Raw genomic sequence first — 11,695 nt, 5'->3', positions numbered from 1 at the left:
ATTAAGTCGAGGACAAAACAAGGGTGCACAGAACACAAACCTCCGCCAGATCCTGTGGAAATGGGACGTCCGATGAACCTGGCTCTTCTTGTTTACTGATTTATAGAGGCCACGTCGATGACGATTATTGGATGCTCATCTCGTCACACTAACATATGATGACATTTCCTCATGGAGGTCCTAATTTGCATGATCTAAATTTCACAAGCTAATTAAACAACGCATAATCGCACGTTAATTGCACGAAATCCCAAAATCCCATGGTAGTGCAGTCCAGCTTATTAACCAGTCCCAGTAACCAGTAACCAGTCCGCTCAGGATCAGGTATCCAGAAAACAGCCAGTACAACTTGGGGTTAGTACATGGCTTTATTTCTCCACATTTAATGACTGGGTGAATAGAAGACACTGTGACTTCTAGTGTAATAATAATACAACGTTATGGTTTTGAAAGTAGCTACATTTGCTGACATCATGTAAACGTAACTTACAGGGTTTACAACAAATTACATCATAAAAATACATATTGTTATAAAACGACCAAGAAAATGGCTGGATTAGTAACATTCTTACTGTTAAAAGATCTATATCTACAAGGACATAAACATATCAAGCTCATTGCATATTCATGTTAAGCAGAGATCTACAACAAAAGCAAATGGTTCCATTCATGTACAATCTGAAATACAAGGCTGTTTGGAACTTCTCAACGTCTTTCCACATTTAGGGAGATCAGTGTTCAGACATTTTACACCTGACCAGTATATTGGGGGAAAGGAATGTATTGAAAGCATCAATACTGGCATGTTTGTGTGGATCTTATCTTATAGCAATGACAAAGTGTTTCCAAAACTTCTCTATTGCTCTCCTTCAAGATCTTGTTAATGCTGATTTAATCCTTCATGGTGATCTAGTGTCTTAGATGTCTTCATCATCACTTCCACTCTGTCTGTCGCTATTGGAATTGTCCTCATCACCGTCTTCCTGGTCTGATATGTCATCACTGTCACTGTAGTCACTTCCAGATGAGTCAGAGGAACTGGAGTCGCTGTGATCTCCTACACCGCGATAATCGCGCTCGTATGCCTTTGGATCCCTGAGGCACAATGGGAACATCCTTACTGTCAGGCACTCTGTTGTACTAGCTAAACTCAACCACTGTGCCAAGGGAGGGAACAGCCTTCTCTTGTTCTTGACATCTAGATACCGCCAAGAGTCTGACTTTGGCTGGTACTGGTAAACTAAAAGTGTAGTGCGGTCCATGTCAGTTTCAAGTAGGTCTGTATCTGGGCCACTATGCATGATGAGAACGTACATAGTCTTTCTGTATTTCATCAAGGTTGCTGTGTCACACTCAAACTCAAAAGAGCCATCTGACACCTTCCACTCGCCTTTCGTAGGATTATACATCTCTACTCTGGAATAGTATTGGTAGTCTCTGTTGCTTTCACAGTCTATAGAGTAGATGCACCCCCGATAGGTGACGGCCTGAGGACGCACTGGTCGTCGAAGCATGTCCGCTATCTTGCTCCACTTGTTCTCGGTGGTAGAGAAGCTGTAGCAGCCTTCCTTACTTATGACATAGATGCTGTCATCTAGAGTCACAACACAGGGTGATGAGGACATGGGCTGAGGGATGGGTGGTATAGACGTCCACTCATCACAACTTGGGTCATACCTCTCTGCTGTTCTTCTGCTGGCACCATCACCACCAATGGCATAGATATGCCCCTGCAGATACACGAGACCACACCTGAAGAGGAAGACAAAAATAGGAAAAGATTACCAACATTACACACCAACATGTGATGTAGGGTATCCAACTGTGGATTTCTGCCACTAGATAATTGGTATGTAGCCATAATGTAGGCATGAGCTTCAAGGGAAGAGAACTTTGCCAGAGATTGGAGACTTACCAGACTTTCCTCTTTGATAGCAGTGCAAAGATCCATCATAGCTCACATTTCTGACAGTGGTTTGCAGCCTGGCATTGCCATCGTGCTTGAAATATTACTCCACCTGGAAGTTTGTGAAACTATTGAAGCATACGTCCTGAATCACCTTGGACTCACATGATGAGCTTTGTCAGATGTTCCTAAAGAGTTTTACAATCAAACTTCAAATCAAGTGCAAACTTTCAAAGTTTGCAGTTGAGACGTGGCCAAATCTGTAAATAGGCTACAAACCCTCCACACACTGACATCAAGAAGTCCCCATGTGCAGTGAAAATCACTGAAATTTCAAGCAAAATGGCAGCAACATGCTTTGCAGGCAATGATTTTAAATGACCAACAGAAAAGTGAACTATGATGGACCTGAGCAGATGTGAAAAAATGACTTTTGCATACATTTTTTGCAAGCAAAGAAAAGTTGGGGAAGTCTCGGGCTTTATAAAGGATTGTCCTGTTAGGGTCAATTCTGCGCTATCTACAGTAAATGGAAATGTATTTCAATCTGTTTCAGTCACAACAAATTGAAGACAGTGGGTATCATCATGCACAGAATTTACAGTAGGGAAAGAGTACAGTGTATATGTAGCAGGGAAATTCCCTCAGCCTTTTTCCGACATGTACCAGGAACAATAGAATATGACAAACCGGCATCATCTGTCTTAAGGACAGTGATGTTGTCCAATGTCAGGCAAGTCTGGATCATCATAACTGTAAAACGTAACTTAAGGCTCTTCACATTTTCCAAAGATATCTTCAGAATAAACATAAAAAAAATCCATACTAGTATGTCTATTCCCTGAAACAATTTTGTCTTTGCAAGAAATAAGCAGCATGCATAAGAGAGACATACCTGTATCTGGGTTCAATCATCCCACACCTTGGTTCCCAGGTGTTTAGAAGGTGGTTGTACTGGTAAAATTTACTCTGCCTGTCATCTCTACTTTTAACAATGTCACCTGTCATGTACAGTTCATCATCAGGAGTTACTGTCACAGATCTAGAAAAGCTGTCCAGGTTTTCAGGCATATCAATTGCATGCAGTCGACCTGCGGAAGGGTCATAGCAAGGAGTAGACCACTCGTCTTCATCGTCTGAGTAAACTTCCCTAAGGAAGATCTGTAGTTCAGTTTGCGCATGTCCCAGCCGTTGGGCTGTATTGTCACTGTAAACCAACTTGCTATCTGTCGACCGGCACTTTTTCTTCATTTCAACACGCAGTTCTGGGCTGATATGAGACAGACGTAATGATTTAGAAAGGGTAGAAAGGTGCTGCAAACGCTCTTCTTGGTTAAAGTCGACCCATCTCAAAGCAGCTCGCACAACGTTGTCTTCAGACTTGGCCATTAGATCATCCTTGTCAAGCAATGGCTGCAGAAGGCTCAAAGGCAACTGGACAAAGGACGGTTGAAGAGCCACCTGGTCGAACCTGAGAAAATTACATGTGCAATGAGTTGACTCAGATATGTTCAAGCACACATTGTGAATGCATTTTAAGTGCTGTTTGAAACAGACAATCAAATTAACATGTATTATTCTATAATTTATTTAATAATCACTAACAGCTGTCAGACTGACCTGGATGCCACATACTTCTTACTGGCCTCAACAAGGCTACAGTCTGCCAGCATGTCAGCATACATCCAAACATCCACACAGTTGGACACGTCCAGATGGTCCTTCATGTATTCTGCTGCCTTCTGACCTACGAAATCCACCTGAAGGCAACAAACATGGTAACAGTTACATGTACCATTCTGCAGTTATCAGTTTCTCACACTTACTAGTATGTAGGGAGTGAAGGTGTATAGAACTTAACAAACCCAAAAATTGTTGTGCTATTGCATTTTGTCAAACTAAGGAACACAAAAGGCTAAAGAACAAAGACTGACAAAAGTACTGAGTCTAAAATGACATGACCATAATCATCTTATTATGGTCACACCTATACACGTATAAGGTTACACATGTATATATGAAGACTTCAATCCAGCATCCTTACCTGTAGCAGTCTGGCTGCTGCCATCACAGCCTGGACCTGGTCTGGCTCCGTCTGAAGGCGGCCGGTGTAGGCATAGTCCAGAATGGTTGCCATGGCTACCCCACCCACATCCTGAATGCTGATCCTCTCCTGTTTGGCCTCCGCGTAGCCGCTGGTGAACATGCCACGGAAGTAGGGACTGCATGATGCCAGGACTGCACGATGGCAGGGGAAACTGTGAAAATACATGTATTGCTTCATTCTCGGCCATTTTACCTGCATAACTGCTACCTTTAACATGTTAAAATAAAAAGCATCGAAAAAATAATAAGCGGTCGAAAAAAATGATGAAAGGAAAAGGTCACGATTTTTACCAGCAACCTCTGCTTGGAGAGTATTTATAAAGAGATACAGACACGTGTACAATGACAAAGCATGTCGGTGAGTCACTGATTATCTGTTACATTCATGAAGGTCACATGAAAACAATGTTTACGGACTACTATTTACAAATCAACATAAGACACATCGAAGCAAGGCCTCCTTGATCGACACAATCATCTCGACGGTTTATAGTGATGATCCGTGATATACTTGAGGTACAAATTATTCATGCAGCCCTTCAGCCCCCCTCCCATCGCCTCATCTCAGACCTCACCTTCTCCCTTCCACCTCCAGAACCACGTCCGTCAGCTCTGCCCGCGCCCTCTGTTCGTTCAGCTCTTGTAGAACATTGCTAACGTGCACTTCGTTTGTTGCGTCCATATCTACCACTGCATGGGGGCCCAAAGTGAAGAAACTGTCGCTCCTACAGCTGACACGGTGAAGACTGAAGACGTCTGGTTGACCTTTGACCTACTGCTACATTGATACTGGATTCTCCATATAGTGTAATACTAATTCGGAGAACTTACAGTACGTTGGAAAAGCGAAATGCAGTGACTCTCGGTATGGCTCAATCAGAGGTCTTATCTTATTCACACATGTTTAACGGACATTGAAAAAGGCACATAACGTTATTGCTTTATAAGAATTTTCTGCTAATACTAATTTCACTCAGGGCCAAGCAAGGGAGGGATCATACATTTCAATAGGGGGTAGGGGCGTGGGGAGGAGAGACCATCCATTTCACTCAGGGTCAGGCAAGGGAGGGAACGTCGATTAAACAATGGACAAGGATTGGGCAAAAGAGGGACCAACCTCAAGAGGTACTGGAGGATCAATTAAATATCAGGTTAAAGGTCCGGGAAGGTAGGGATCTGGGAGGGGGAAATTTTACGCATATGGGGTTGAAGGTTCTGGGACCAACCATAACATGGAAGCAATGGTATGGGAAGAAGGAACCAACAAGTTCATATGGAGTTTAAGTTCTAGGAAGTGACACCATTCATTTCACATGGGGTTAGAATGTGGGAAGGAGGGACATCTGTTTCACATAGTGCAAAGGGTCTGGGTAGGGAGGGACCAGCCATTTCACACAATCAACGAAACCCAGACTACGCTCCAGATCAGTTATCTAGAAAATAGCCAGTACAACTTGGGGTTAGTAAATGGCTTTATTTCTCCACATTTAATGATTGCGTGAATAGAAAATACTGTGACTGCTAGTGTAGTAGTAATACAACGTCATGGCTATGAAACTTTAAAAGTAGCTACATTTACGCATGCCAACATCATATAAACTTTAAAGGGTTTACATCAAATCACATTATAAAAGGAGATATTGTTATACTACAGCCAAGAAAATGGCTGGATTAGTAACATTCTTTAAATACGCTTTAAACTTACTCACCGAAATTTAGTTAAAGCTAATAAAAGATGTAACAAGTATGTATCAAGCGTAATGAAGCTTCATCTTGTTCAGTTATATACAACCTGAAATACAAGGCCATAAATTGATTGGAATTTCCAATTTTCTCAATGTATTTCTACCTTAAGGGGGATCAGTGTTGAGACAATTCACACCTGGCCCTCATTCTTTTTGTAACTTTGTGAATATAGTGATATTGCCTGCAGTGGCATGTTTGTGTGGATTTAATCTCATAGCAATGAGAAAGTATTTCAAAAACTTTTCTATTGCTCTGTTTTAAGATCTTCTCAATGGTGACTCAAGAAAGATACTATGATGTTCTAGTGTCTCAAGTGTCTCAAATCATCACTTTAGTAATCGTCTCCATGGTCTGATAGGTCATCACTGTCCCTGTCACTTCTGGGTGACTCTGAAAACGAGAAGTCGTCGTCCTCTCCACCATCATGATCGTCCTCATACAAGTCTGGATCGCCAAGGCACTTTGGGAACATCCTAGCTGTCAGGCAATCTGTTGAACTCCCATCACCTAACCACTCTGCCAAGGGGGCAACCAGACTACCCCTGTCTTTTATTTCCAACCATGAGTCTGTCATCTCTGGCTGGTACTTGTAAATGAAAGTCTTATTAGCCCCCATTCTGTACTGTACGTTGAGGAGGTACATCGTCTCTCCATATTTCATCAGGATTGCTGTCCTGCAGCCATAAGGGCCATTCCAAGACTGCTTCCACTCATGTGTTGTTGGGTTATACATTTCTACTCTGGAGTTTCTTGAGGTGGCATTGTCCATACAGTAGATGCGCCCCTGATAGGTAACAGCCTGAGGACGCAGTGGTTTTTTAATCATGTCCGCTCTCTTCTTCCACTTGTTTTTGGTGGTACTGAAGCTAAAGCAGCCTTTATTACTCATGACATAGATATTGTCATCAAGAGTCACAGCACAGAGTTTTGAGGACATTTGGTGAGGCATAGGTGGTATGCACGTCCACTCATCACAACTTGGGTCATATCTCTCTGCTGTTCTTCTGGTTTCATCACCACCAATGGCATAGATGTACCCTTTCAGATACACCAGACCACACCTGGGGAAGACAGATACAGGAAAAGGTTACCAACAAAGGTGAGGTACCCACTCACTGTGCATCACTCAGCCTTTTGCCCCTTCAGAATTGGAAAGTAGACATGAGCTTACAAGGGAACACCAGGTTTGTAGTGAACAGTACAAGCTGCATATCCGGACATATTTATATAAACCACTCACACTGGGAAGGACCCGTCCACCTTTCAATAAGTGGCTCTCAAACAAGGGACCTCCATGTAATGTCCTATCCAAGGGACGTCCCTAACCAATGCTACATAATTTTGACCTGATGAAGCTAGGAAATTCATGTCAAGTACCTTTCCCAAAGGCACAACATCGGAACATATAAGGGGACTCAAACCAGGGACCTCTAGTCTTTGAGCGAAACACCCTACCATCAATTGGGAATCTTGTCTTTTGTAAGAAATCAGCAGCATGCAACAGAGAGACATACCTGTATCTTGGTTCAATCATCCCACACCTTGATTCCCAGGTGTCCAGGAGGTGGTTGTACTGGTAAAATTTCTTCTGCCTGTCATTTATTCCAATTTCTCTGCTGGTAAAAATGTCACCTGCCATGTACAGCTCATGATCAGGAGTTACTGTAACAGATCTAGAGAGGCTGTCCAGGTCTTCAGGCATATCAATCGTATACAGTCGACCAGTGGAAGGGTCATAGCAAGGAGAAGCCACTGCGCAATCTTCGTTTGAGAAACCTTCTTGCAGGAAAATTTGCAGTTCAGTTCGCAGATGTCCCAGCCGCTGGGCTGTACTGTCACTGTAAACTAACTCACTATTTGTCGACCGGCACTTTCTCTCAATTTCAACACACAGTTTAGTGCTAATGAGGGACTGGCGTACTGATTTGCAAAGGGTAGAAAGGTACTGCAAACGCTCTTCTTGGTTAAAGTCGACCCATCTTAAAGCAGCTTGCACAACGTTGTCTTCTGAGTTGGTCATTAGATCATCCCTGTCAAGCAATGATTGGAGGTAGTTCAGAGGCAACTGGACAAAGGATGGTTGTAGAGCCACCTGGTCGAACCTGAGAAAGTCACATTTCGCAATGAGTTAACTTAATGCTATATGTTGAAATTAAAATTAGTTAAATCACACATTTTGAATGCACTTTAAAACTACATGATGTTTGAAACAGACAATAAAATTGACAACTAGAAAGGCCGACATTTGCTTGAGAGCAAATACAGCATATTTCAGCCATCTCCCTCATGCAACAATAGGCCTTGAGGTCGTTGACCCCTTTGGCCATTGGAAAATGACCCAAAAAATTCCCAAATATCTAATTTTAAAGTGTTCCATGACAAAAATTATACATGGGTCATTTGGATAAATATCTAGAGCACCCCTTTACCAAATTTCGGGTCATTTGGTTGTAAAACGAGGGAACAGGAGCCAAAAATGTCAAATTTTTGTCTAAAAATGGCCATAAAATTGCAATATTAAGCATTATGCTGTACTGTATGGAAAAACTGTTATTGAATTCATGCGCACAAAATTGAAGGGCACTTTTATACCAAATTTCAGGTCATTTGGTTGTAAAACGAGGGTACAGGAGGCAAAAATGTGCTTTTTTTGTCAAAAAATGGCCAAAAATCGCAAAATTAAGCATTTTGTTGTACCGTATACCAAAACTGTTATTAAATCTGGGTGGGCATATGATCAGGGCACCTCTGTACCAAATGTCATGTCATTCGGCTGTAATACCAGGGTACAGGAGCCCAAAATATACATAAATATTGACAAAAACCTCAATAAAATCATTTCAAAGGCAGATATGAAAAAAATGAAAAAAACACCTGAGGGTATTGGCTTACTCTACCTTTGTGCCAAATTTCAAGTCAATCGGTTAAAAAACGGCGGAGTTGATTCGATTTGAAGATTTGGCATGAGAAAGAAAGAAAGAAGAAAGAAAGAAACATTACGAATACAATATATTTCACCATACCTATGGTATGGCTGAAATATAAAAACATATTCTATAATTAGTAACAGCTGTCAGACTGACCTGGATGCCATATACTTCTTACTGGCCTCAACCAGGTCACAGTCTCCCAGCATGTCAGCATACATCAACACATCCACACAGTTGGACACGTCCAGATGGTCCTTCATGTATTCTGCTGCCTTACGACCAACAAAATCCACCTAGAGGCAACGAACATGGAAACAGTTACATGTACCAATCTGCAGTTATCAGTTTCTCACACTTACGTATACTAGTATGTAGGGAGTAAAAGAGTATAGAACTAACAAACCCAGAAATTGTTGCGATATTGCATGTCAAACTAAGGAACACAAAAGGCTAAAGAACAAAGACTGACAAAAGTAATAAGTTTAAAATGACATGACCATAATCATCTTATCATGGTCACACCTATACATGTATGACGTTATACATATGTATGAAGACTTAAATCCAGCATCCTTACCTGTAGCAGTCTGGCTGCAGACATCACAGCCTGGACCTGGTCTGGCTCTGTCTGAAGGCAGCCGGTGTAGGCATAGTCCAGAATGGTTGCCATGGCTACGTCACTAACATCCTGGATGCTGATCCTCTCCTGTTTGGCCTCCGCGTAGCCGCTGGTGAACATGGTACGGAAGTAGGGACTGCACGATGCCAGGATGGCACGATGGCAGGGGAAACTATGAAAACATATGGTAAATTTTTGTTGTTGTTTTTTTGTTGCAGTCTGAATTGATTTCATTTAGGACACTGCTATTGGCAGGATGTTCCAGTCAAAAGTGCAAAGAAACTTCTTATTGGCATTCACCAACAGGAAGCATTGATAAAAAAAACAGTATATTGGCTCTGACAACTGAGAGTCAAGTGAAATGTTATGGGTTTGATGGCAACTAACGTTATGTGACCTGGTATCCTAGAATGTTTTATTCTGGCAGCTTTGACTCAGGAGCTGTAAGTTTGGATACCAGGCTACCAACTAGGCTGCTTTTCCGGAATGTATTAATGTAGGAAGTGTTATCTCTGCACCATTTTACAGGATTGGGCTATTCCAAAATAAAATAAAGCAGAATGGGGGCGGAAGAAGTTGGTTAGGGGGGTGGGGCAAAAATGTGGATTGAACAGGGGGGTTGCCCGGTTGGGTCAAAGAAACCTGGATTGGATAGGGGTTTGGTCAGAAAAATCTGGAAAGTACAAGGGGTTGGGTCAAAATACTTTATCGTCAGGGTTATTAGGGGTACTACTAGTAGTGTTGACAGTAACAGCATATAAATAGCACCCAATCATTTTTTTTCGATAGAAACATCCTGTCAATAGTATTAAAAAAATTCTTACTGACAGGGGCATCCTGTCAACAGCCTAGGACTTTTATGTACATTTGTAACGTTATATCTATGCCATAGTGCTAGCTGCAGTGCAGCTGTTGGTTTTTGGCTTCGCCTTATAGCTGGTCACGGGAGCTATAAGCGGAAGCCAAAAACCAACAGTTGCCCTGCAGCTACCATAGTGCAAGGAGGTTAAAAAAGACAATGCAACGAGGTTAAAAAAGACATATTGTCTTTTTTAACCTCCTTGCATAGTGCAAACATATGAGGCCACATAATTTAATTTCATATTGGCCATGTCAAACTGTTTACAAACAACCAGTGAGTTTGTAGTGAGGATAACTAGAGCCCTATACCCGTAATGCTGAATCACCCCTTATTAGAGCCCTTCCCCGTCATTGACTATTGTATCTTCCCTGTGACTGCCGCACACTGTTAGGGTGGTAGCGCGTCTCTGTGACGTCAAGATGTCAACAAGCCACGTGGGCGCCGCTCTTCTAACCAATCGCTGTTTCCGTTTGGCATTATGTAAAATCTCTCTCTGATGGAAAGTTTCTCTTGATATACCCAAGAAATCCGGGTATCTTCGGTAGTAGTCAGTTGGTAGTAGGGAAAAGAGTATCTTTGGAAATCGATCTCCGCTTCCTTGAGGGGTGGCCGGTCGGCGGTCGGGTTTCTCGGGCTTCCGACGGGTCTTTGAACGGCGCGACGACATGACTTGTACCTCAAGCGACAAATTGTGGTGAGCACTTAGTGTTTTGCTGTGAGCCCTTGGCGGTTCTTAATGATGTGTGGTTAGACATGTACAGTCCAAATTGAGGTTTCGGGGGGTCCCTGGGATACTTAGAAACTATTTACTATTGAGGTGTGCTTTGTATTGTATTGTAGTGTGATTCTTGCATTGATGTGTACTGTGCATTCTCTTATGTGAGACTATTTGTAACCACCGTACAAGCGTCAGAATAAAAGGAATGTAAACGTGAACCCTCATGTTTGGGCCTTGGTTTATGGTGTGCGTGAGAGAAATATACAAGCCTGCTGAATCCTACCACTAGATAGATTTGGTCATTGATCTGAGTGTAGTAGAGTACTTCCCCAGTACAGGGGTTGGTTCTTAGAGTAGTGGTTCCCAGTAGCTAGGTCAAGACCAATCTATATGCCACAAGTTTACAAATTGACATCAGACACATCGAATGTAGGACAATGTCGTTTATAGTGATGGTACATGTATTAGACGACAACATCCTTGAGGTACAAGCTTCCAAGTATCCAAAATATCCAAATGTGCCATGCAGTCCCGTGCGGAGCGCCCCCCTCCCCACCGTCCCATCTCACCTTCTTCCTTCCACCTCCAGAACCACGTCCGTCAGCTCTGCCCGCGCTCTCTGTTTGTTCAGCTCTTGTAGAACATTGCTAGTGTGTTCTTCGTTTGTTGCGTCCATATCTACCACTGCATGGAGGCCCGAAAATGAAGAAACTATCGCTCCTCCAGCTGACACGTGGAGGACTGAAGCTGAAGACGTCTGGTTTTCGTTATTAATTTGACCTTTGACCCACGCCTACAGCTAAATCGA

The 11,695-nt window shown here is 42.5% G+C and overlaps 2 protein-coding genes across 2 annotated transcripts; both read right to left on the bottom strand.

The window, feature by feature from the left end:
- Positions 1-349: 349 nt before the first annotated feature.
- Positions 350-4,802, bottom strand: LOC118423643 (kelch repeat and BTB domain-containing protein 8-like). The gene is made up of 5 exons (XM_035831876.1): positions 4,588-4,802; positions 3,951-4,164; positions 3,527-3,666; positions 2,802-3,377; positions 350-1,752 (listed from the first exon to the last, which is right to left on the bottom strand). The coding sequence occupies exons 1-5, from the start codon at positions 4,692-4,694 to the stop codon at positions 918-920; spliced, it is 1,872 nt and encodes a 623-aa protein (XP_035687769.1). The 5' UTR covers positions 4,695-4,802; the 3' UTR covers positions 350-917.
- A 664-nt stretch (positions 4,803-5,466) lies between these two features.
- Positions 5,467-11,655, bottom strand: LOC118423645 (kelch repeat and BTB domain-containing protein 2-like). Its single transcript, XM_035831878.1, has 5 exons — positions 11,457-11,655; positions 9,266-9,479; positions 8,842-8,981; positions 7,273-7,860; positions 5,467-6,819 (listed from the first exon to the last, which is right to left on the bottom strand). Exons 1-5 carry the CDS (start codon positions 11,561-11,563, stop codon positions 6,090-6,092), a joined length of 1,779 nt encoding a protein of 592 aa, XP_035687771.1. The 5' UTR covers positions 11,564-11,655; the 3' UTR covers positions 5,467-6,089.
- Between the last annotated feature and the right edge of the window lie 40 nt (positions 11,656-11,695).

This window comes from Branchiostoma floridae, chromosome 9, assembly GCF_000003815.2.
Source record: "Branchiostoma floridae strain S238N-H82 chromosome 9, Bfl_VNyyK, whole genome shotgun sequence".
Lineage (NCBI taxonomy): Eukaryota > Metazoa > Chordata > Leptocardii > Amphioxiformes > Branchiostomatidae > Branchiostoma > Branchiostoma floridae.
Note: the sequence above shows the minus strand (reverse complement) of the source record. Positions and strands in the feature narration are given on the sequence as shown.